The sequence below is a fragment of the Sus scrofa genome, chromosome 11 (genome assembly GCF_000003025.6).
Source record: "Sus scrofa isolate TJ Tabasco breed Duroc chromosome 11, Sscrofa11.1, whole genome shotgun sequence".
NCBI lineage: Eukaryota > Metazoa > Chordata > Mammalia > Artiodactyla > Suidae > Sus > Sus scrofa.
Window position 1 is genome coordinate 71044274 of NC_010453.5, and position 25725 is coordinate 71069998.

At 44.9% G+C, this 25725-nt stretch overlaps 1 protein-coding gene across 1 annotated transcript; it reads right to left on the reverse strand.

Moving 5' to 3' along the window:
* Positions 3338-25725, reverse strand: CCDC168 (coiled-coil domain containing 168). The gene has a single exon (XM_021065892.1). It carries the CDS (start codon positions 25386-25388, stop codon positions 3423-3425), a length of 21966 nt encoding a protein of 7321 aa, XP_020921551.1. The 5' UTR covers positions 25389-25725; the 3' UTR covers positions 3338-3422.

The window sequence follows — 25725 nt, forward strand, 5'->3', positions numbered from 1 at the left end:
CTGCCCAGCTTCCCCTTTCCTGGTGCTTTGGCTACAGAGGGCGGTCTTTTCCTGGGTCTTTTATTTGTTTGCTCTTTTCGTTAGGGTTTCCAAACCTATGCCCTGCAGCCACGTGGGATTATTTTAATTGTGAGAGAAAGACAGTGACCTCTGTGTGGTACAGCATGAACCACTAGCTTAGGTAGTTCACAGTTTCATTACTAGATGGTGTGACATTCCTTTCCATTATGTAATTTCTTGGTGAAGCTGAGTTTTCCAGCTGTGGCAGAAAGAAAAGCAAGTAATGCACAAAAATGCGTGTGCGTTGTCCAATCTGATTCCCAAAGTTTGAAAAGTTGTGCAGTGCCCAACAGGCACAAACGTCCCACTAGTAAGTAAGTCTGGTTATTTAAGAATGAAATAGGAGTTCCTGTTGTGGCTCAGCAGGTTAAGAACCTGACTAGTATCCATGAGGATGTGGGTTCGATCCCTGGCCTCACTTGTTAGGTTAAGGATCTGGTGTTGGTGTTGCTGTGGCTGTGGCTGGCAACTGCAGCTCTGATTCACCCCAGCCTGGGAACTTTCATATGCTGTAGGTGTGGCCTTAAAAAGAAAATTGGCATTGATTTCTCACTCTAAATAAATATTCCCTTTCATATCTAATTTTGTATTCAAAATTTTGTAATTTTTTTCAATTGACAAATAGAACATTTGCTGTCTCAGTACAATTTCTTCACAATACAAATGCTAGTCACTTAATCTCTCCCTATTTTTTATGGTAAAAACTTTGCTGTTTCAGCCAAAACAGCTTTAACTACATAACAGCTCTATATAACATACAACAGACCTATATAACATGTAACTATATAGCAGCTCTACATAGCATATAAATATGTAATAGCCCCATAGCTGTAACAGCTCTAGTTTGCATTGCCAGAAGTGACAGGCAATCTTCTGAAGCAATATATCTTCTTCTAAATGCTGCACATGTGTCATCTGTTTGAAACCTTTTTAAGGAACAAGTAGGAATTCAAAGTTAATTTCAATCTGAAATGGGGAAGACTATCAGGAAAACACAGGCTGTAGGAAACTACAGAGAAAAACAACCTGTTCTGTTTTTCCACTTGGAAAAACTGTAAGAAAAATAGTGGAGTGGGAACTATTAGAAAATGAAATGCATAAAAGATAGCTGGAAATAATCCGACTGAATATTTGATATTAAGCAAGTATTGTTACTTCTTAGATATGAAATGGTTATTAAAAATAGCTTGGAGACATATGTATTATATTTATAGATAAAATTATGTATCTATGGGAGTTCTCGTCGTGGTGCAGTGGTTAACAAATCCGACTAGGAACCACAGGGTTTCGAGTTCGATCCCTGGCCTCGCTCAGTGGGTTAAGGATCTGGTGTTGCCATGAACTGTGGTTTAGGTTGCAGATGTGGCTCGGATCCTGCGTTGCAGTGGCTGTGGTGTAGGCTGGCAGCTCCAGCTCCAATTAGACCTCTAGCCTGGGAACCTCCATATGCCGTGGGTACAGCCCTAAAAAGACATGCACACAAAAAAATTATGTATCTGTGATTTGCTTCAAAATACTAATGGAGGAGTTCCCGTCATGGCACAGTGGAAACAAATCTGACTAGGAACCGTGAGGTTGCAGGTTCGATCCCCGGCCTTGCTCAGTGGGTTAAGGATCTGGTATTGCTGTGAGCTTTGGTGTAGGTCGCAGACGAGGCTCGGATCTGGCCTTGCTGTGGCTGTGGTGTAGGCTGGCAGCTACAGCTCTGCTTACACCCCTAGCCTGGGACCCTTCATATGCCATGGGTGTGGCCCTAAAAGGACAAAAAAGACCAAAAAAAAAAAAAAAACTAATGGTAATGGAGAAGTGGAGAAGGTGGGCATGACTATAGATGAAAGTGTGACAGCTGAGCGAGGGGCACATTAAGTCCATCAAACTATTGTCCTTTCTGTGTGTATGTTCAAGATTCTCTACAATGAAGTCCATTAAAATATTCCATCTGATTGTCCGACTCAATGGATATAACTCATACAAGATTCTAAGACCATCAGAGTTCCCTTGTGGCACAGCAGGTTAAGGGTGTTGTGACTGCTGTGGCACAGGTTCCATCCCTGGCTGGGGGAATTCTGCCTGCTGAGAGCGGGGCCAAAAAAAAAAAGTGAAATAATTTCATGGCTTCTATTACTTAAATTAAAAGTTGTGTGTAAATTGTATCAAATTAGATACTTTCCTTGTTAAAAAAATTGGAATGTTTTATAATTTTGTATTTTATTAAGCATGCCACCACACATAGAAATCAAAGTAGGAGGCATTGTTATCCCTAGCATGAATGTAATGATGATGCAAAAAGTATATAACAAAATGATTAACCTTATGGAATTTTTATGAGCCTCCCCCAAAAAGTTTTTTCCCCCAAATGAGGTGAATGCTCTATTTGCAAACTAGAAATAAGCCAGTAATAAAATGCATTCTAAAAAATGCACTTGGTGCTGAAAATTCTGTCCCCCGACCCCCCAAGCACACACATCTGTGTTCTCTTCTCACAACCCCTGGGTCAACCCAGCTTTTCTGGGCCTCCTGCAAGAGTCTAGGGATGGGGGTGGGATCACCAGCCCCGAGGGCATAGGCCGGGGTGCATTGCTGGTAGTGTCCAGGCCACACTCCGGCTCTCTATCACCTCTGTCAACAGGTGGACCGGCTCCATCCTTTGCCAGGGGTCTCGAAGCCCAGGGCGGCAACGTGCACGTGCAGGTTAAGAGGAAGGCAGGCAGTTCAGACGCTTTGCAAGGTGGCGCCCTTCACCTGGCGGCACCACGGGGAGGCCCCCTGCCCTCCCAGAGGCTGTTCCCACGAAGCAGCAGGTGCTATGGGCTGAGGTCCCTATCTGATGCTCTGGCCACGGCAGATGGCGAGTGGGCAGGGGTCCCGGAGAGCCTGTGGGTTCCACTTGCGCTTGGGGGTGAGGACAAAGACGTCAGAGGAGTCTGGGCTCTCAGATCAGTATTTTGTGGCATTTGATACTGGTGAACCCTCGCTGCTACTTGAGACCGTCTCCCTTTCGTTTCTATATCCTCTTACCTTTCTGGTTATTCTCCCTCAATCTCATTAATGGGCTACAGTTCCCCTGACTCACCCTTCAGTCCTTGGGGTGGGGTGGGAAGGGGGCCTCAGCATCTGTGGGCTTCTCTGGGAGTTACAAGGATGCAGCACAAACTGAAAGGAGATCTCAGGCGGGGTTGGACCAAACCCCAAATCATCGAGTTTCCCTCCCTTCCTTCCAGAACTACTGCAGAAATGAAAGGTGTCAGCTTAGAAAACACTGCGTGCGGAAACCATCTGACTTTACAGGATTTTATTTTTTCAAAGACTATGATAGCAACCAGCTTTCCCCTCGAGATGAGACGTGTCTTGATGTGACAGTATCACTGTGGATGAACTAGGCTGAAGGATTCTAACAATGACCCCAGCAGCTTTTTGGATGAACTCCATATGCTGCAAGAACTTGAAATCTTGGCCACCAGTGGAACTCTGAAGTTTCTCTTCCTCAAAGTTTTGGGGGGAACAGTCCAGCGAATGGTTTGGGGTGTAATCCCCAGGGAGTCTGCTGGTACACAGGCATAAAAAAATGGCTGGTTTTGCTTTGTTTCGGAATAGAAGTCCATGTCCTCTTGAAGAGGTTTCGATGCTGATTTACGTTTGCTTGGGACATAAGCTGATCTTTCTGACTCATAATCCCGCCCCTTCTTCTTCCTTGTGCGTTTCTCTGTGCTCTGTGTATAACTGCGGTCATATTCCCAAGGACTCTTGTCCTTTCTAAGTGAGTCCAGCTTGGCCTTCCTTCCTTCTTTGCTGTCCAAATGCCTGTGAGGTCTGCCTTGGCTTTTTGCAAGATGCAGTTTAATATTGGCCTCCGTTAAGGGAACTACAGAATAACTTTTTCTGCTTCTAGTACTGGGTGAAAGGTTCTCTTCACTGAATGGACTGGACGATGATCCAGATGGATTGTCTATAGTATTTAAGGAGCTGTCACACCTCGAGTCAGGAGGGCGATGGCGCATTTTGGAGGATGACCTGTGTTTCCTGCTTTTGTGGGATTCGTAAGAAGGTGGTGTCACAACGGAGGACAGTTTTTGACAGCCTTTAACATGATGGGAACCTGAATCGTCCCTGTGAAATGGTTGTAAGCCAGTGTTGACCTTTTTCTTCTTGTAGAGGAACTCCAAAGGCAGGCCTTCCTGTAATTCAAATAGAATATTCTGCGACTCCTGACTTAAATAAGAGTTGGCATCTAAAAACAGACATTCTTCACTCTCACGTGCACGGAGAGCTGAGCATCCCTCAAAATTATCTGAACTCACGTTATTTGTCTGACTGTCAGTAAAATCTTCGAGACTCTGAACTGACCGAGCATCAGCCAAATCGTGATCCTTTTCTTTAGTCTTTAAATCAACAGATTCACATGCGTTTGTGTCTTGAAACCACACATGGCATTGTTTCTCTTTTTCTGGAGCCACGTGAGAGGTTAACTTTGGAAGAGCTGTAGTGTCTCTTTTCTGCGCCGTGCTGTGTTGATCAGAGTCAGAAGTGCCCTCCTGGGTGGGCCCCAAGCATTTTCTGATTAAGGATGAGTTTTCACGGAGACTTTGCTTTTTGAACGAGATGTGTTGTTCCAACGGTTCTGCATCAATGGAAAGACCACCACTTTCTCCACCATCATCCACTTTTTTACATAGGGCCACTGTCTGTAATTTAAGAATATGTTTGGGGAGTGCCTCTGGCTTAGGGAACATACTTTGGGCTGGAAGGCCCAGGAGAAAACGAAGGTATTTGTATCGCAAATTAAGATCTAGTTGATGAAGAGATTTTTCCTCAAAAAGTAACACAATTCTATTTTTTTGTCTTGGTATTTTGACATCTGAATGGATACACTTAGATAAAGGTTTCTGTCCATCCTGAGCATTGGCCATTGTGTAAGATTCTCTCATCATTTGGGGAAAGGCTTTCATCTGAATCTCCAATGTTTTCATAGAAAAGTGAATGAGAAGTTTGTTTTTTCCTTCTACTGAGTAGTTTTGGAGAATATGAGGTAATGGCATCTCTCTAGCAGAGGTCAATGGAGATGTCTTCCTTTCTAGCTCATTTAGAGTCTTTGACTTTGTAATGATATCCTCACGGCCACTTGAAACGTTAACAGTCAGCGACTTCATATGGCTGGCAGGAGGTGAGTCTTGTGTGTATTTGTGTTTGAGGTTAAAGTCTATGTTATCAGTTCCTTCCAGAGACAAAAAGCACATGTTTTTATGTTTTGGATTGAGCCTCCAACTGTTATATTTCGAAATAGCCTGATGTGGATAACAGTTGAACTCTTGGAAGGATCGTTTTACCATCTCTGGTATCAGATTCTGTTTTATTTCAGGTGCTTTTGATGCTAAATGACTGGTGAGCTTGTTTTTTCCTTTGCAAGTCAAGTTTTCTAAAATAGGTTTGGGCCGCAATTTGAGATGTACTGTCATGGATGTTGCAGCCGGACCCCCTGCAAAAGCTGGCGACTTCCCATCACCGGGTTTGTTGTCCTCTCCTTCTTCTAGGGGATCAGCAAAAGTTTTGTCCTGGAGCATATTTTTCACCTGTGACTCAAAGACATTTTGAACGGCTTCATAGAGAGGCCGCAAACTTTCTGCACTTGGACTATCTATCACTATTTTTATTTCATTACTTTTAAGTTGGGTTGGTACAGACACTGTTCCTGGAGAAGTCTGTTGCTGCTGGACCTCTCGTGTGGTTGTGTCCTGGAGGGGTCCACCGTGATCCCTATGCTCGGGTGACAAGTCACAGTCCACGGTATCAGACAGCTGAGTCTCACATTGTGGTGCTTCTACCCCTGGAGGAGAAATATTCATACTTAGGGTATTTTCCGTGTGAGTGTCCACCTTTTTCTTTGAGTCTTCTGACATGGATGCACACTCTGTAGGTGTCTGAATGGGTTTGGGTGCCTTTTCTTGCTCAATCATAAGCAAGCCAGGTTCTTTTACAGCTCTTGAGATAGCATGCTCTGAAGCAACCCTTCCTTTTGTTTGTGGAGTTAAATTTCTATTGCTTTCGCTGCTGAGGTTTGCTTCCGATTTGACACTAGGACATTTGTGTGTTTGCTGTCCGTCTGTCACAAAGGGCTGAGAATCCCGAGGAACTGTGCTTATAAAATTCTGGTCCCTTTTTCTTACAGCGCTTGAGTTGTCCCTCTCAACAGTTTCCCTAGTATTTGGTGACTTCTCCTGGAATTTTGAAAGACAGGTTCTCTTTGCTTGTTCTTGGATTGTCTCAGATTTTACTGTTCCTTTAGGGTGAGATGGACTCATGGAAATAGAAAGACTTCTGATAAATATTTCTGAGGCTCCTTCGCTCCATGAAGCTGTCTTTGGTTTGTTAAAGTTATACTCTAATTTCTTTCTATTGCTTGGAGTACTATGTCCTGTGTTGCCTAGAATATGGAGAATTGGATGCTTTGGGATATTCATATTTACATGTTTAGAGCTCAATTCTCTTTTCAAATCTGCTACTGTTAATCTGCCTTTCTGGTCTCCAAACTTGGAAGGTAGAGGAATATAGGCATAAAATGAACCCAGAGTATGTTTTTGAAACATTTTTTGTAGCTGAATATTTTGTTTGGCACCAGACACTTCTCGTTCCTTTTTATGTTTTTGCTTGATTGGGCAGCTGTTTGGCACACGAGTGAATACCCGGGTCTTAACTGCAGGTTCCTCTGCCTTTGGAGACACAGTGCGCAGATTTATTGTATTGCTTGTGTCCATTTTTATTTTGTCCTTCTCCAGATTAACAATGGTTCGTTTGCGCATTTCTATTTTGTCCTCTTCCAGACGGACAGCTATGTTTGTATCTATTTTTAATATTCCTTCTTTCATTTCTAATTTATTTTGTTCGAAATGGATAGGAGGGCTTGTGTCCGTTTTGGTTTTTTTCTCCAGATCTCCAGACTGAAGTGGAAAAGTAAAGCAGGAGGAAAAAGACTTCTGGAGCAGGTCTAAATTGCGTGCCTCTTGTTCTGGAACAATTGGTGCCTGCTCTTTTTTCCCGTTTAGGGCATTAAACTCTGTAACACCAATATCTGTGCCTCGTAGTGTCTGTAGTCCAGGGTACACTGTAGTTTGCTTGTGCATATCTATTTCCAGCGGTGTCCTCTGCTTTCCGTTTGGAAGTGGAATCTTCAGAGAAAGGCTAGAATCCAGCCTGGTCTTCTGTCCACTCCCAGACCGCAGCACCACTTGCTTTTTCAGGAAAATTTCTTGTTCTGTATTTGGGGAGGCATTTGAACGTGTGATATTCATTTCCTCAAGGGATTCCTTTGTCTGTGGGTCTAACACGTTGGGCGGGGACATTGTGCTTATTTTTTCATTATTCTGTCTGTCTCCCTCGGGTCTGTCAAATTTATATGCACCTGCAGACCCCGGAGATGCTCTGGATAAAGTGTCACACTGGTGGGCACCTTGCTCTGCAGCAGGACATCCTTCTGCACTGACTGGGGGGCCCAGGGGGGCATGTATGTCCTTGGGTGTTTTCCTTGGTAGTGAAACTAACACCGGAGGGCTTATTTTCTGGGTTAAGTTAGTCATTATTTCCGTTTCTTTCTTCAGATTTTCGATTGTAGTTAGATCCATGATGGGGAAGGAAAGAAAGGTAGTGAGAGCTTCTGCTCTGTATTTTTCTTGCGGATCCTCTGGCCCTGTCAGGAAACATTCCAGCCTCTTCTCACTTCGGATGGCACCAAAGCCTGTGAAATAAAAGTCCTCCTGCTGTGAATTGAAAAGAAACCGACTCAAATCTTCTTCGGATCTGACTCGTGGAGGGTCTTTCCTGCGCTGTACACTGACCATGAAGTTGGAGGTCCACTGTCGGACCTCTTCCGGCACCGAGGGTTTTGTATGAACAGTTTCACCCTCGCCAGCAGCCGTCTCTCTCGTGGCTGTTTTCCGGGTGTCTGCTGATGCCTGGAGATTCCGCTGTGCACAAGAGGATCTCCTGATTCCTGATGCTTCCTTGTCTGTTTTGCTGCCTGAATCTAGATAAAGGGGAGGTGAAGGGATGGAAAGGAAAGTCCTTGTCAGGACCACACCTGGCCCAGCTGGACCTTTGTGCCTTTTTTCCTCCGGCTCTTTAATAACATTCAACACAAACTCCCTTGTCCTCAGGATGTTGGAAATCGGTGAGGCCAGTGCCTCTCTGCGGTACGTCTTGAGCCGCAGATCTACTTTGGTCACAGCATCCTTTTTTTCTTTCTCTGACACGTGCTGTTTCCTTTCTATTACATTCCCACCAATTCCCTTCGTACCTGCTCTCTCCTTTCTTTCTGATAATGCTGAAAGCATTTGTGGGAGGAGAGAGGGCCTTTTAATTCCAAGCCTTCCTTCGTCTACCTGTGTACCTTTATCCAATTTCGGCTTAGCGGGAGGTTGGGAAACATGAATTTTTCTTACCGCCAAGCAGGGCGGTTCCCCTGGGCCTTCAGGTGCCTTGGGCCCTCCCCCCGCAACGTGCAGATACAATTCTGTTCTGTGGAGCGTATGCGAAGGGGCAGGTTTCCTGGACCCCAACGTCCTGTCTTTGGTTTGTGTTGCACATCTTGGGTCTGCTGCGCTCGCTCTGTCCCTCTCTGCTTTCCCAGGCGTACGTTGCTCCTTGGTTTGAACGTGTCTCACGACATCACTACTAACTGACTCTGTATGTACGACTGCTGTTGATAGTCTCGGCAAAACAGACCTTTCATGCATGGCTGGCATGTCATCACCGACCTGTACTTCCTTATCTGACTTGAAGGTGAAGGTAGACAGTGATGAAGACGTGGTCTGGGTTTGAACAGCTCTGGTGATATTACCACTAACTGACTCTGTACGTGCTATTATCTCCCCTGCATTTGATCTTCTCGGCAGAACAGACCTTTTGTGTACACCTAGCATGTCATCACCGACCTGTACTTCCTTATCTGATTGGAAGGGGAGGGGAGACAGTGAAGAAGACGTGGTCTGGGTTTGAACGTCTCTCCTGAGATTTCCACTAACTGACTCTGTGTATGCAACCTCCCCTGCATTTGATCTTCTCGGCAGAACAGACCTTTTATGCACGGCTGGCATGTCACCACCGACCTGTACTTCTTTATCCAGTCGGAGGGGGAGGGGAGACAGTGATGAAGACGTGGTCTGGGTTTGAACAGCTCTCGTGATATTGCCACTGACTGACTCTGTACGTGCTATTGTCTCTCCCGCATTTGATCTTCTCGGCTGAACAGACCTTTTGTGTACACCTAGCATGTCATCACCGACCTGTACTTCCTTATCTGATTGGAAGGGGAGGGGAGACAGTGAAGAAGACGTGGTCTGGGTTTGAACATCTCTCCTGAGACTTCCACTAACTGACTCTGTGTATGCAACCTCCCCTGCATTTGATCTTCTCGGCAGAACAGACCTTTTATGCACGGCTGGCATGTCACCACCGACCTGTACTTCTTTCTCCAATCGGAGTGTGAGGGGAGACAGTGATGAAGACGTGGTCTGGGTTTGAACAGCTCTCGTGATATTGCCACTGACTGACTCTGTACGTGCTATTATCTCCCCTGCATTTGATCTTCTCGGCTGAACAGACCTTTCATGCGTGGCTAGCACGTCACCACCGACCTGTACTTCCTTATCTGATTGGAAGGGGAGGGGAGACGGTGATGAAGGAGCCCATCTGGTCAGAACCCTACCTGGTTCATCTTTACTTTCCTGCTTCTCATTTTCTGCACGTTTGGAGGACTTGAAGTTTCTTCTCTCCGTTCCACCCTCTTCCTCGTTCGGGGGCAAACGTGTTTCTTTTTGCGGACTACTGGCAGTTGGGTCTGCGTGCAGCTCTTCCTCAGAACCCAGTGATTTCTGGGCGTTTACTGGGGAGGACGTCTGCGTGCCCTCTTCCCGGACGCTGGGCTTTTCATTGGGGCGGGGAGGGAAAGAGGCGGACGTGCAGGTCTCAGCGAGCGTTACATCCTTCGGCTGCCATTTACCTTCCTGAACTTTCCCCTCTTGCTCTTTAGTTTTCTGCTGCAGGTCCCTTAGATTCTGTGTAAGTAAAAGAGGTGATTCCTTTGCTTTCAAATCCAGGTAATGGGGGTCCGGCCTACTGCAGGTGTCCACATTTCTCTCTCTGTCCGTCTCTCCTCTCTGCAGAATGTGTTCTTTCGATTGTTTTACCTCTGTGGCAAGTTCTCCATCAGGGGTTTTAGCATCTTCTGTTTTCACTGCAGGCGATGACTGCTTGGACTGCTCTTGGGCAAGAGGCACTTTTGTCATTCTTATCATGTACCTCTCTCCCGGTGAATCAGGTTGACAGTATTGCAGAGTCAGTAAAGAAGTACAGATGTTTTTCAGTTTTGCCACTAGGTCCCTGTCCTCTCTCTGCACCTTTTTCTTTGGCTCTCTGATTTCCCCCCGCAATTCTTTGGTATCAAGTAGATAGGAAAGTGGAAATTCCTTTGCCTTCTGATGCACAGGTACTGGGGGCATCTTCTCTTGAGTAGCTGTTTTGAGTCTCTCTTCTTTTAGCATGAAACCATCACAGGACTTAGGATCTGCTTTTGTGCTTGGAGTGAACGGATCATGGATCTTCAGTGGTGGAAAACAGGATCGTGTTATTCCTCCAGTGTCTTCCTTCCCACGTCTGCTAGGGTCCCATTTCAGGCGGGATGAAGGAGGTAAGGAAGCACACGGTTCCCTCAGGGCCGCTTTCGGCTCACCTCTGCCCTTCTGAGCCCCCTTCCCTTGCTCTCTGACATCCAAAGGTGGCCTCTTTCTACTGTGTGGATGGCTAAGTGGGGATGTGTGGGCTTCCAAAGTTACTACTCTGGGGTACAATCTATCGTTCCCGTCTTTTGCTTTTACGCTGACCATTGCCTCTTTATATGGCACAAGTCTATTAGCATGTATTATGACATTACATGAGCTAATACCGTGACTGGAATCGGTACACCTGATGCTTCTTGCCCCTGAGGACTCAGGGAGCTGAAATGGTGAACGAGAGGATCCAGCTGTTATGAGCAAGTCCTTGTCTCCTTTGGCCCCTGCATCCCATTTTCGGTGAGATGGAGAAGGCGAGGAAGGAGGAGTTTTTGTTGGAGCCACATCAGCGCCTTCTGCTCTTCCCAGTCCCTGCCCTCCTCTGCCCTCGGTGCACGACTCTGCTTCCTTTCTCCTACTCAGAGCACCGTGCTCAGCGTCACTGAGCACACCAGGAGGTGTGGGTGTCTTTGCCTTGAAATCTCTGCCACTGGGGCACAGTGAGACGCTCAGGGCTGCTGTTTGCACTCCGTCCTTTTCTTTCCATGGTGGATACCGTTCTCCTTTCTTTCTGTGGCTATCCGTCCACTTTGGAGGTGCTGTTTGCACTGAAAGCAGTGGGTCTTGGGGCTCAGGAGGTGGCACAAGATTCCTTAGGATTCCTGGTTCACCCTCCTCTTCTTTTATTGTGTCAAATTTAAGATGAGTGGAAGAAGTGGCAAAAGGACAAATTTTGCTCAGAAGCACAACTGTGTCCTTGCTACCTTCCTGCCCCCTCTTCATCTGCTCTCTGATGCTCACTTGAAGTTTCTTTGCTTTGAGTATTTGGAAAAGGGGTGATTTCTTTGCCTTCAAAGCTAGGCACTTGGGATGCATTAGGTCTTCCATGAAAATATTTGCTTTATCCTCTTCTTTCTGCCTCCCGTATTTAGTTCCTCTTGAATTTCTTGAGATGTAATTCACAGGTGACACTGGATGGGTGAACTTCTCTGCGTGTGATGATTCTCTGGGCCAGGAGGGTGGAAGATGGAGTCTTATTATTCCCTGCCCCTCTTGCTTGCCTTCTGTATCTTTGTTTACTGGGAACTGACGCAAACAAGGTGCTGTCAGAACTTTTCTTTCCTGTACTTCTGCCAAGTTTTTTCTCCTGTTTGTCTGTACTTCTCTGACTTGGGGGTCCCGCGTCCCAGGGGTACTGGGTTCACGTGGATGCAATGATATCTTTGCCTTGGAAGGTGTTCCTTTGGGGTGTATGAGAGAGTTCGTATTGACGGCTTTTCCTCTACCCTCTCCTTTCTGGGGCACATGTTTTTCTGCTTCTTGCACAGCACTTGTGATAACACCCTCAGTGGACTCCTTGTTTGCTTTTTTCACCACAGCTGGTAATTTCTGGTGTAGCAGTTCCGGAAGAGAGCATCTTGTTGTGTCAGCTCTGTAGTCTGCTTTTTTAATGCTTTTATCCAATTTTACAGAAGTAGCAGGTATGGAAGTACAGGTCAAAACCACATTTGGTTCACCTTTCATTCTTTGTGTTTTTTCCTTGTTTTCTTTGATGTCCAACTGGATTTCCTGTGAATCTGGTGATTTCTTTCTCCTCAAAGGCATGACTTTTGCCATTTTTCCTCTCTTCTCTTCTTCCTGTGTTATATGTTCTTTGGCTTTTTCTACACCATCAACAGACTTTTGACGTGCTACTTTTCCCCGATCCGATGGCTCCTGGGGTTCTGGGTGTAGGAAAGGGGATCTTGTGCTTCTGAGCATGACCGCTTCTCCTTTTCTTCTTGGGTCCACTTCAGAGGAAGGTGGAGAAGAGGTGGAATCATGAGATTTTCTTTGAATCCCAACTCGTTCATCTTTATCTTCCTGTACCTTTTCCTCTTTTTCTTTAATGTTCAACTGTAATGCCTGTGTGACTGGAGACTGGTTCGCCCCCAAAGCTCTTTTTTGGGGAGGCCTTCTCTCTTCCAAGGCCCTTGCCATTTCATCTTCATTCTTCCATAGCCTATATTTTGCTCTTTTTATACTGTGTAAAATAGCATCTGTTGGCTCCTGGCATACTGTCATTGCATCTGACAGTTCCTGGAGGGTCAGCGGTGGAAGGCAGAAGCCCGTTATTCCCTGCACGCCTGCCTCTTCTCTCAGCCCGGGACCTCGTTGTTCCAGGTGAGGGGAAGAAGGGATGCAAACATGGGGCTTATTCCGAACAACATCTAGGTCACTTTTATCCTCCTGCATCATTTTCTCTTGTTCTTTATTTTTCCACTGTGGTTCTTTTCCATGAGGTGTATGTTTAAAAAGTTTTTTCTTCCTTTTCAAAGTGGCACTTTCGTGGCCCCTTAAAGCTTTCATATATACTATACTGTCCCCATCTTCCTCCTTTTTCTGTGGCAAATATTCTGCGTCTATTACGTTGCTTAAACTTTCTCTATTAATTGACTCTGCAAATGATGCTCTCCTAAGATTTGATGACGCCTGGGCCTTTAGGGGTGGAAGGCAACTCCTTGGTATTCCTGACTCATCTTTTGCTAATTTTATTCTTGAACTCAGATTGGAATGTGCTAGAGATGTTACGTTTGTCAGTTTCATACCTGCCTTACCTTCGCCTTTCTGCACCTTGATCTCTTGCTTTTTAACGTTCAACAGAATTGGCAATTCCATTTCACTGGGTATAGGTGACAGCGATGATTGCTCTGCCTTTAAAATAATGCTGGGCTCCATTCTTCCCTTCATATTGATTCCTTTTAGTCTATCATTTTTCTGGGATATAGGTTGTTTTGTTCTTTTTACATTATTTGAGAACCTCTCATCAATTGTCTTTTTATTCAATTTGAGGTGAGGTAAGCAAGGGATGAACTCATATATATTTGTCACAACCAAATCGGGTTTGACCTTTCTATGTTCCACATATGCCATTTTCTCTTTTATGTTCCATTGATGTTCTGGTCTGTTGCCTGGGGTACTATAGTCAGCGGTATCAAATGTATTTGAAAATACTGATTTCTCCAACATCAAAGTTCTTTGGGGGCATGTTATACCTTTCTTAACTCCTTGTTCTACCTTATTCTTCCGTCTTTTACTTCCAGGCCAAAGAGGCATATAGATAGGAAGAGAATGTAAAAATAACCCAGGTAGATATACCTGTTTCTGTACTCTTTTTTGATATGCTTTCCATAGTCGCATCTTCTTTCTAACTCTTAGCTTGGGAGAGATACCATTGGATATTGAATCAATTATCTGCTCCCCACCCGATGACTTCTTTCCTTTCAGAACTGAGACATTCTGATTTTTTACAGTGCTGATTCTAAATGATTCTAAAGGAAGCCTTAGGTTTTGGTTTTTTCTTTGCCTTGGAGGAATCAAGGGTACAGTCCATTCCAGGCCATACTGACATCTTGTATTTAGCTGATCTTCAGAAATCAAGTCTTGTTTGAGCCATCCTCTTGTCTCGCTTGACACATTACCCATTTCTGATAACGCTTCCTTTGTCGGGGGTGTCAAATGTGATGGGGGCCAGGGATCATTTTGAGGGTAAGATGTATGCTCCAGAAGATACTCAGAGGGAATCCACAGGTGCTGCTGTTTGTGTTCTATACTAGGTAAGCTTTGTCTTTTTTCACTTTTTTGACTATAGCCAACAATAAGGTCCTTTCCTTTTAATGCTTCCTTAGTCTGTGGAGTTGAATATTCAAAATGCATCATCCTCAGGTCATCTAATTTTTCTCGCTGCACTGGGGTAGGAACTGGAAGTAGACATGCTTGGGAGTGAAACGCAGACTTCAGAAGAGCCTCAAATGTACATTTCTCTTGCTGTTCTCCTTGTCTAGTAACAGGCGAACCAATTCCTTCTGCGCTTGGAGTGTAAGCCACAGTGCTAACTCCTTTTTCCAATGCCTTCTTCTCATATGGCGTGTTACTTTGAAACACAGTTCTTGAAGGGTGAGAAGTAAGATTTGGACAAATATGCTGTGTGCATTCTGGTTGCCCTCCTTCTTTTCCCACAACAGGCAAGCCCAGTCCTTCTGTGTTTGGAGTGTGGTATGTTAGATCACCTACTTCCTTTACTGCTTTCTTTACCCTTGGCAATTTAATCTGAAGTGTAGCCGTCAAAGAATCAGAAACAGGTGTTGGAAGAGCCTTGCACATACTTTCCTGTGGATGTTCTCTTCTTCCTCCAATACGCAGATTAACTCCTTCTGAGCATGGAGGTTGATCCACTGGATTATCTGCTTTGCTTGATGCTTCCTCTACCACTGGGCTCAAAACTGTCGAACTCATTCCTTTTGCTGAGCCTTCTTCCTGTAGCGTTTCAATATGGAGTTGATGCAATATGCAAGAGGAGATGGATTTGAGAATACTTTCTGCCTTCTGGTTAGAGCTCCTTTGTTGTTTTGCCCTCACTTTTTGGAGAAGGTTTATTTTCTGTTCATTTGATTTCGATAGAATATCCATTAACTTTGATTTCTCTTTTCTCCATGGATTTGCATTTGAAACAAATGGGATGCTGACATTTTTTTCCCTTGTTGCATCTACTGTCTGTTTAACAAGGAGAGGTTCCCCACTGGGGCAAGATACAGAATCTTTCTGTGCTGCAGAAACATTTTGCTGGACCTCTACATTTGTACAAAGAAATGTCTGTCCTTTTGAACCCTGTAAGATATCAGTTTCTTTTAATCCTTCTCTTCTCAACAGATGTGAAACACTTTTTCTCTCAGTGTATGCATCGTCCTCAGGGACCTTTCCTGTGTTTTCTGGATGAGGAGTTTCCGCAAGGGGGAAGGTACTAGGCTCCAGATATGAAATGCTTCCTTGTTTTAGCAGTTCCTGCTTCTTGCAAATCTTCAGTTGGGAAGCTGCCAACTCTGGAATTAACACAGTCTGTCCTTCTGAACTTAGTGACATGTCAGTTTTCTCAAATACTTCTCTCCCCTTTGGAGCTGAAACGGATCCTTGGACAATGGCCTCATCTCCCTTCTTTGCTCTCTGTGCAGTAAGGAATTCATGTTTTGTATGCATTCTAATATTCGAGATGTCAGACATAGCGCCACTGGTTTCCCTCTTTTGTGAGAGGACATCAGGATATACTTCTCTTTTCAAGTCTACTGTGAATTTGACATGGTCCGTTTCTTTTTTCAGCTGCTGGCTAATCACAAATCGGTATCTACACTGTGGGAGAAGGTCTGCTGAAGCGACTTGGTTTTCTTTTTGCTCTCCAACGTACCATCTCAGTGTTTTACTATTTCTTGATATAGCACTCTTACGCATGGACTGTGAAAATGCCATCTGTCTTTGGCTGAGGGATTTCTCCAGCGTGGGCGGTGGAGGGCTGTGTACCAGCTTTGGTGGCTTGCCTTTTTCCCTCTTCCTTTCCATCAACTCTCTAATTTTAGATGGAATAAGTCCACAGTCACAAATAGTGTTCAGAACCAACTCGGCCTCAGCTTGAGCTTGCCGGAACCCCTTCTGTTTCTGGATGTAACGTCTCATGTCCTCTTTGTTGCTTTGGCTTCCATATCCTATGGTGTTACACGTCAGAGAAACAGGTGGTTTCTTTGCCTTAGATTTTACCTGCTCGGTATATGTAGTGTTTTTCATGCTTGCTGTTTCTGCTTTAGCACTATGTTTTATGATTTTAGGGTATTTAAGTGCATAGGCATAAGCAGAATCCTGGCTGGTTCCTGGGACGCATGGTTCTTGCTGTTTCTTTTGCCCTCTTGGCGCCGTGTCTTCTCTTGGCTGTAATGAACCACTACACTCTCTTACGTTAAGATAACGCATCTCAATTAATGACTTATCTGCCTTCGGAATCAGTATCTTGGCCTTTCTTACGAAGTCATTTTGATTCCGTGCCTTTTCCTTAGAAATAGGACTCTCCCGTTTCCTCCCAGGCTTACCATCCCAGGGATCACCACATTGTGTGGAGCCAGTCTCTGATTTCTGGGCTTTTGGCAATGGAGTCTTTGGATCTACCATGTACTGAATTCCCCCCTGGTTATGAAGACTTGTCTTCAATGTCTGTACTTGGATAAAGTTCATCACGTTTCTAGAAAGAGGTTCCAAGATGGTTTCTCTAACATGTTTTTCTTGCCTCTTCTTTTGCATTGCACAAGACAAATTCCAAGTCCCTCTGGCTTCTGAACTATGCATTTTAGATTCTGATTTGCAAGGGTCAAGATTTTTCATGTGGTGAGAACTGAAATGGAAGCATTGGCTACTCTGTGGAACCGATTCTGCTAATGTATCTGGGGTATTTTTCTCTTTCTTTTCACAGGGCACGTGTGTGTTCCCTGTGTTGCTGGATCTGCTTTGTGTAACCATCAAATCAGCCTCCCATGCTCCCCCATCACATGGTGGTTTCTCTAGCTGTGCAGAGGTGTGGCTGTGCATTTTTCCTCTTGGGGGATCCATCCGTGGTTTGGGTGTGCCATCCGTTTCAATATCTAGTTTGTTGTCAGTTGAAACAGGTGTGGGGGATGAAAATGCCTCAGTCATGCTTTTACTGTGCTGCACGTCTTTTATCATAGGTTTTAACTTGCCTTCCTGTCCATTTCTACAGCACAGGTTACCGTGCTTGGTGCTATTAAGGACCTGTGAACAAAGAGGTTTCTTTGCCTTCATGGTTCTACATTCGGCACCCTTGAGATCTTTTCTTTCTGGAAATGTGAACGCCTTTTCCTGCCTTTCAGATTCAGATAAAAAAGACGTCATGGACAGTGCTAGTAAATCCCGCTGCAGCTCCTTATGTTTCTTGGCAAAATGACCATCCACGTTCCTGCTGGAGCTTTCATCATCTGGATCTTCAAGCACTGAGATCTCTGAGCGTGGGTATTTTATTACTTTTTGAGTGTCTGTGTTTTCCTCCTTTTCTTCACGCTTCAGGGAACCTGCCCCGGGAACATCCAGCTTCCTTGCCAGGGCCCCACCAGATGCAGGGCTATACTCTGCCTCAGCAACAGCAAGACCACCAGACATGGCTTTCCCTCTTTTTGGACAGGAGATCTTTTCACTGGGTCTGGGTAGTACCTCTGTTTGTGGTGGGATAATCCTCAGCTTTTCCGTTGGAAATGGAATTTTCAGAAAAGAACAGGGAGACTCTAATATATTTTCTGAAACCAGTGTGTGTTGCTGCACTTGTTCCTCTGTCACAAGCATAGTCTGATCTTTTCTACTTCCTGTCCTAGGCAGGAATTTTAGACGTGCTTTGATTCTGACTTCATTGCCCTCTGTTTCATTCTGCCATCTGGATTCCGACGTGTTTCTCGAGGTGCTCCACTTACTAGAGGAATGTGTACATAGTTTCTTTCCTTCGTTTCGTTTCAGCTCTATAATACTGCTTTTTTTTCTTAATGGGCATTTCTTTGCTTTCAATTTTTTGTGTGTTCTGAGGGCAGGTGGCCCAGGCGTAGGTGGGAAAAAGGTGTTCGCAAATGTGCCTGGCATACTTTGAGAGAGTCCTTTGGCTGTGTCACCCAAGATGTAGATCTGTTTCTTTCCACGGGGTGGGGCACCAGACCTAGTGGTACTCGTTGTCTTGAAAATCACTGCCATCTGTGCTTGTCCAATTCTGGACTTAGGGGTCCGTGCGGCACTTCTCAGCCCTTTAATTTCAGATGAAGCTGGCATGGAGAAGCCAAAAGACTGCAGGGGTCTCGCTTGCAAATCCTCTCCTAACCTTATCTTTCCCTCTGGAACGGCGCTAGAAAGCTTCTTCCCAGGCCCTCTCCCAGATGGGACGTCACTCTGTGCTACAGCAATGAAAGAGCCACGGAGTGACTTCTCTGCCACTGGAGATAAAACGCTTGCACTCCCTGCATCTTGTAAGCCTTTCTGTGTTTTTGTCCTTTTCGGAAGCTTCTCCAATGGAGGGGAATTCAAAGTAGAGCCAGAAGCAGAAGGCGCTACACCTCGTGTGAAAAGCGCGTATTGCTGCAGCTCCTGAGCGATGGTAAGCAATTCTGGGGGTTTTCCCTTTGCTGAATACTTCCGTTCTAGATCTGATTTCACAAGGCGAGGCTCCTTCATTTTATGAGCGTGGACAGTGACCTGCTGAGAATTCCGTGGCCCTGCTTCTCCACTGTGGCCTCTGATTTCCTTCCTGAGGCTTGAGGCCCTGCCCTCCTCACCCGTGGAACCGTCACACCAGGTTCTCTCGCCACCTGATGCCTGTTCTTGCTGCAGCAGCTCACGACTGAAGGTTGTCTTGCAGGGCATCCCCGTCTCTACGTTTCCAGATGTGGGAGAGGAGATGACATTTGGGATGATACCTGCCACAGGCTGGCCTCGTTTCATCATGGTTTTGCAGTGGTGTTCAATTTGTCTGCTGTAGCGTGGCACACCACGCTTTGTGACATCAGACATCTGGGAAATTGGTGCCTTCTTTGCCTTCCAAGGTGTGCGTGTGTGACTCATTCTATTTCTCTTGTCTGTAAGTTTTAAGTCCTTTTTCTTTCTTTTTGACACAGATGAAACAAGTGTGGGTATAACCCCTGCTGGTGATTCATGGGTTAACCCTTCCTTTCTCTCTAGAGTAAGATCGTCCAGTACCCCAGAGTATTTTGCATGAATTAAAAAGTAAACAATCTGTGACTTCCGGGTTTTGGGAGGTAGGGTTTTTAGACAACTGTTTCCAGGGATGTTAAATATCTGAGAAATGGGTGCCTTCCTTGCCTTCATGGCAACACCTCTGGGACTCATTTTACTTTTAAAGGCTCTACACGTAAATGTCTTTCTCTGCCTTTTAGATCCAGATAGATCGGGAGCGGAGACATCCAAAGGCTCCAGCAAAGTTGCTTGTAGATCTTTTGGAACCGCTGCCTTCCCCTCGTGACTCTGACGGGGATGGTACTGTTCCCCTGTGTGGCTCCCACGCCTTGGGACACTGGGTCTCCCTGTATCCGTTGAAACACGACCTGTTCGTGATTCCTTTGACGTCAGAAGAGGAAAGTCTGAACTCGCCGTCCGCGTGGTGCCAGTTTGGGACTGGTGGCTTCTCTTGGGCTCCCCTGGCTGCACTGGATCTGCAGGCTGCGTCTGCGGTGGGATGCCTTGTTCTATAACAAACAGAATCTTCCCACGTCCTTTGTTTTTGGATGTGTGAAGGGTGAGCTCCTCGGCCTGGCCCGAACAGAAGATAAAATGTTGGCTGTGCTGGGGGATTACGTTTAATAACATCTCCTGCTCGCTTTCGTCTTCGTCCTCATCTTCAAGATTGGATTCTTCGGTGTCATCTGAAGTCACAGTCCCTTCCTCTGGTGATATCTCTTGCTTTACTTGTTCAGAACTGAGTCTTTTTTCTCCTAACATGTCCATTTCTCTTTCTCTCTTGCTATACCTGTGAGCATCAGGTATGAAATTCAGGAGGGAGTACATGCCGTCTTCCGTTTTTTCCCCTTGGTCCTCCTCTTTCATTTTGGTTGTCCAGTCGCATCCCAGTTCTTTTCTATGGTTTGGGCCGGCACCGCCCTTGATATTGAGCATGTATGATATTGACGGTTTCTTTGCTTTCAAAATTCCATGTTTGGGATTCATGAAGATTTTCCTGTTTGCATGGTGTTTGAAGTTTCTCTTGCTTTTGGATACAGATAAAGCAGCCGAGCAGAGATCTGAAGTCACCCTCTCTTTCTTTTCAATGTCACTAGCTTGTTCCTCCTGATGGTTTACCCCAGAGGGGACACCACATTCTCTTGCAGAAAATACTTTTTCATCAAAGTTTGCTTCTCCTGACATTGGAGGTGAAAACCTAGCAGAGCTGTCTAGCTTTCCAAACTGAAATTGAGCCAATGCAGGGCATGGAGCAGAACTCAGAAGAGTCTGTGTACAGTGTGTTGGTGGTTGTGCCTGCATGTCTATACTTCCTGCCTCTTCCGGTTCCTCATCTGATTTGACAAAGGCATGATCCTTCTTCTGATACACATTGAATATGAAGCCTTGGCTGTTCTCTGGAGCTGGGAAATCTTCCTGTTCCCCTGGCTCCTCCTTCTCATATTTCACATGGTTGCATAAACTACTTGTATCAAGAGAATCTGGGCGACATACTTCCCTTCCATTTGGTGATTTCTCTTGCATTAGCTGCATAAGACTAGGTCTTGTTATCCTCAGCATCTCTCTCTCCACATTTAACCTGGGTACTTTGAAGTGAATGATATCCAAAAATGCAGCTGCTGTACTCTCATTTTGCTGTAGGCTTTTCATCTTTGCTTTAAGGTTGCATTGCAGTTCCTTGTTCTGCAGGCCATCAAGCACATGCAAAATTGACGATGGCTTTTGTTCCCTCATGGTTCTATGCCTACCACTCATTGTTTTTTGCTTCCTTGCTAATTTTAATGTGATTTTCTTTCTTTTAGATTTAGAAACCAAGGGCTCAGCAGAATCAGAAGACTGTAGGAATGTCACTTGCAAATTTGGGGCCAACTCTGAATTTTTTCCCACAAGATAAGCTTCTGGTTCCCTTTCAAGATTTCCACCAGATGGCAAGCCACGCTCTGGGGTAGTGTTTAAAGGTTTCTCAAGTGATGTGTTCCCTGTCTCAGGAGGTAGAATCTCCAGACCCATGGAAGCTATTATACCATCTTCTAGTCTGCTGGTCTTCAGGAGTTCCTTAGTTTCTCTGGGACACATCTGGAGGCCAGCCTGCAAAGCCATTTGTGGAAAGCATGTTTGGTGCTGTCTATCTTGCTCGTGAATGGGTGGCTCTTGTGTTAAATGGTCTGGTGTTGAGACTGGTTCGGTAAAGTGGGTCTCCTTCCCTTGACATGCATTGATCCAGAGGTACTGGGAAGGCTGTGCAGCTGTTCTTAGCAAAGGCTTCTGCTCCTCTTTGTCTCCATCTTGCACGTTTTCTTCTCTGCCACAGAATTCACTGCTCCTGTCAAAGAAATCAACATACCGTGGTCTCCCCACATCTGTGAGCCCGTGGAGCTGAACCTCATTGTAACAGCTGTCTGACTCTCCCTGTAACCTGTTCTGCAGGGGACAGTAAAGGGTATTGAGATATTCATACACCAGTCCATTAGCTTGGTTGATCTTTTTAAACTTGCCCTTGAAGCTGGACTCCAGCTTCTTTCTGTGACGTGAGATATTACACATACGTGAAAGGGATGGCTTCGGTTCCTTCATATGCACAGACTGGGGCTTTACTGTACATCCTAGGAATGAGAATCTTACTCTGTTTTTCTTCTTTTTAAAGTGAGATAAAGCAGGCATGTGGCAATTCAAAGTCTCTCGGACAATTGCTGCTAATTCTGCCTTTGTTTCTGGAAAATAGTAACCCATTTCGCTTGTATCACTTCCATAATCTGGAACATCACGTCCTCTCGTTTGGTTTAAAGGGTCTCTAGTCAGTGATTTTTCTGATGCCGAAGGAGGCATCTCAGAATCTGTAGTGCATCTTGTACCTGTTTGTGTTGTCAGGCTTGTCTTCACATTCGCAGTGTGAAATGGATCCACTATAGTATAGTGAATAGGCTCCACCATGACTTCTGCAACTGTGCTTGGTTGCTGCATTTCTTTCTTTGTTTTAAGCTCTTTCTCTGGATATGCATCTAATCTGAGGTTCCAGCTATCCTGAAGGAAGGCGTCTGGTGAAGCTTTTTTGTCTCCTTCCATTTCATGTTGCAATTTAGCTGCTTTGGGTGCGTTTCCAGAGTCACTTCCCTTATTAATGGTATCTGAACACTCTTCTCTTTTAACTTCTGCTTTCTCTTGTTTCAGCTTGCTAAGACCATGGTCATCTGCATTTAATCTGCTCTGCGTTCTGACATGAGGCAAAACAGACAGACGAGGCTCAATAACGTTCACAAGCCTCTCTGCCACAATTTGATCTTGCAGTCGTTGTTTCATCAGGATTTTAAAACTGCCTTTCAGTCTTCTTCTGCGAAGTATTGGTGGCTTCTTTACTTTCATAATTACACTTTCGGGACCAAGCAAACTTATTGTTCCTGATAATTTGTTTCTGATTCTCTTCCTTTTAAAACCTGATAAAGGAAGCATATGCCTATGGAAAGACTCCAAGGCGACTTCAGGTAAAACTCTCTTTAAGGCTTCCTTTTCTTCTGCAATCTGTTCATCTAGGGTCTTTCTGGGGCTTCTGCCAAATGGGACGCCACGTTCTGCTGTTTCAGTTAAAACTGGTAAGCTTGCTGACACTGGAAGAGGATGCGCGGGCTCTGCAGTCTCCCCCTCGGTAGGTCTGTCTGCACGTGGCTGCAGCTTCTCCACCTGACATGGAGCCACTGTGTAGGATGGACGAGTCCCCACAATTGTTTCTGTAGAAAGAGTTTGTGGTTGTACTTCTAGCTCTTGATTATGACTTCTTCTGCTTTCTGAACTGCTCTGACCTATTTCAAAATTGACATACTTGGGCTTCTGCGTTGGTTGTAGGGTGGACCTGAAACCGTGTGCCAGCTGTGGAACTGCTTCTTGCAAAGCCTGTTGTTCTTCCTCTTTGTCATGTTCTTGTGGCTTTTCAAACATATATCCCTTTTCAACGTATTCCACACTCTGTATCATCTTGTCATCTCGTAACTCATCTTGCTTTACCACTGAATGGCTGAGCCCTATTTCTGATGAATCTGCCTTGGTTTTGAATCTGCTGTGCACGTCCACAGGAGGTGGTTCAGAAATGGCAGTGTGGGTGGCGTCGTGGAATGCATTAGGTATTCTTTTATCTTGCATCTTTTTTATATTACTTCTGGTGTCACGTTCCAGTTCCTCACCTTTGCGTCGGTCAACACATCCTGTAACACTAAGCATTAAGGGTTTCTTTTCCTTCTCACTTACATCTTCTGTACTCTCTTGAATTTTTATACCTGCTGATTGTTCACTGCTTTTATGCTTTTTGGTTCCTGGTGAAACGAGCAAGCTGACATCTGAAGACTCCAGAACAAGTTCCAGAAAATCTTTTTGTTCTTGTGTATTTCCCTTTCGAAAGCACCTCTGCCTTTCTGATGTACTGGTTGCTAAACCCCCTCCATTTGAAAGTGGAAGATATGAATTCTCTGTACTTTGTAGGTCTTCCCATGTTTCCATTTTTTTACCCAAGTCCATGTGGGGAGAGGAAACCACTTTCCACAAAGGTTCTGGTATAGACGCCTCTAAGGGGGTCTCATGCTTTGCCACATGCAGGTCAGCTGTGTTTCCACTATTTGGGACACAGGACGCTGCAGGATCCATTTTCTGTGCTTGTGTAACTGGGTCTTTACGAGACTCTTTATCCTTCCAGGTTGTTTTTATTAGTGGAGAACGAGGTGTTTTTCGTTGATAGGTGCTGGCCATCAAAGACGGTTCTGGCTGAGGTGGGATTTTTGGTGAAATGCTTTTTAGCCCTGTAGTCTCTCTGCCATGTGCCTCTGTATTTTTAGTACTCTCCGAGGTTCCTCCTTTCTTGGTAGACCCTGCATGGCTGACTTGCTCTGCGTGTGGTGATTTATGTTGTTGCTTCAGCAGAAAACGGCCACATCCTATTAAATCCGGCATGGATCTCACTAGTCTTTTCTGGGAATACTTCCTGCTATAAGGAGGAACAAACTTGAAAACATAAATAAGACGCAACACGATACCTGGTATACTTTTTCTTTGATGTAACGCTTTCTTCTTAACGTACCTGTGTCTTAACTTGCTACATTCTGAAGTGTGACACGAAATACCTGTGATTTGAAATACCCGTGAAGTTGGTGTTTCCTTTGACTTCTGAGGTGGAACTCTGAGCCTAAATTTACTTTTACAGTGTAAGCTTTTTCTTCTCTTTTTCTGCCTGTTCAAGGTAGGTGCAAGAGGCACTGAGCCATAAGCGTGATACCGCTTTAATTTCGAGGAAGCAATTTGTTTCCGGCCCTTTGTCCTTACACTCTTTAGCTGTGGCAGGCCTTTAACTACCGACTTTGGGTTCAGAGTTAAAACTAGAAACCTGGCATTCTTAAAAATAGTATTTTCCAACTGGATTAAATATTTAATCTCGTTTGAATCTTCAAACCAAACAGAATATTGGGCCTCATCTAAGTGTTTTTTATCAGAGTCTAGGCCCTCGATGGAATCTTTGGTCTCAACAGAATGTGGGACTTCGACTGACGGTTGGTTCCTGACCATGTCTTTTGTCTGGAAGGAAGCGTGTGTGCTGCTGGAGAGTGGTTTCTTCATCAGCTCTTGAGGCAGAGCAAAGTACCTGGCCTTGACATCAGCATGGCTGCTGATTGATTCCTGGTTGTTAACAGACTCTCGGGCTTGACTAGTAAATTGTGCTTCAGAAAAACTTTGATACTGAGTATCGCTTTGTCCTGGAAAAGAATCTTGCGCTTGGGCAAAAATGTCCATTCTAACAGAATGCTGATTCTGAATCAAGGACTCTTGAGAACTTGAGTACAGATGGGTAGCTTTACTCTCTAACGAAGCTTTGGATTTTAAAGGAATTTGATTTCTCACATTTTCTTCCAGGAGTCTGACTTGGTCTCTAGAAAGAAATAAATGGGCAGGAGGGAATGGTGCCACATCCAGATCTTCACTTTCTATAATGATTCTAGAAGTTCTTGAAAAGTTAAAGTCAGAAGAAAACATTACATTTTTATTTTTGTTGGTTTTCATTATGGAAAATAATTTCTTTGAGGAAAACTGTATTGTTTCGTGTTCACTTTCGGGATAACCTCTACGCCTGAGAAAAACTTCCTGTACTTCAGAATGAAAAAGGGACAAAGACGAGCTAGTCCCATTTGACGATGTCACATGACTTTCACTAAAGTGACTTACTTGATATTTGCCTTCCCCGGGACCTGCCCGCACCGTTTCATCTGCCGGTAAACCTCCGTCTTCAAAATTACTTTCATTTCCTTCCGATGTAAGTGATGAAGGAATTGTCCTTTCTGAAAAGTCATCAATTCTGAAATATATGAAAACAGTGTGAAAATGAACTGTCACTGAAGGT

What these genes read in the sequence shown, in the direction of transcription:
- CCDC168 (XM_021065892.1), bottom strand. Translation starts at nt 25,388, where the DNA reads ATGAAAACCAACAAAAATAAAAATGTAATGTTTTCTTCTGACTTTAAC.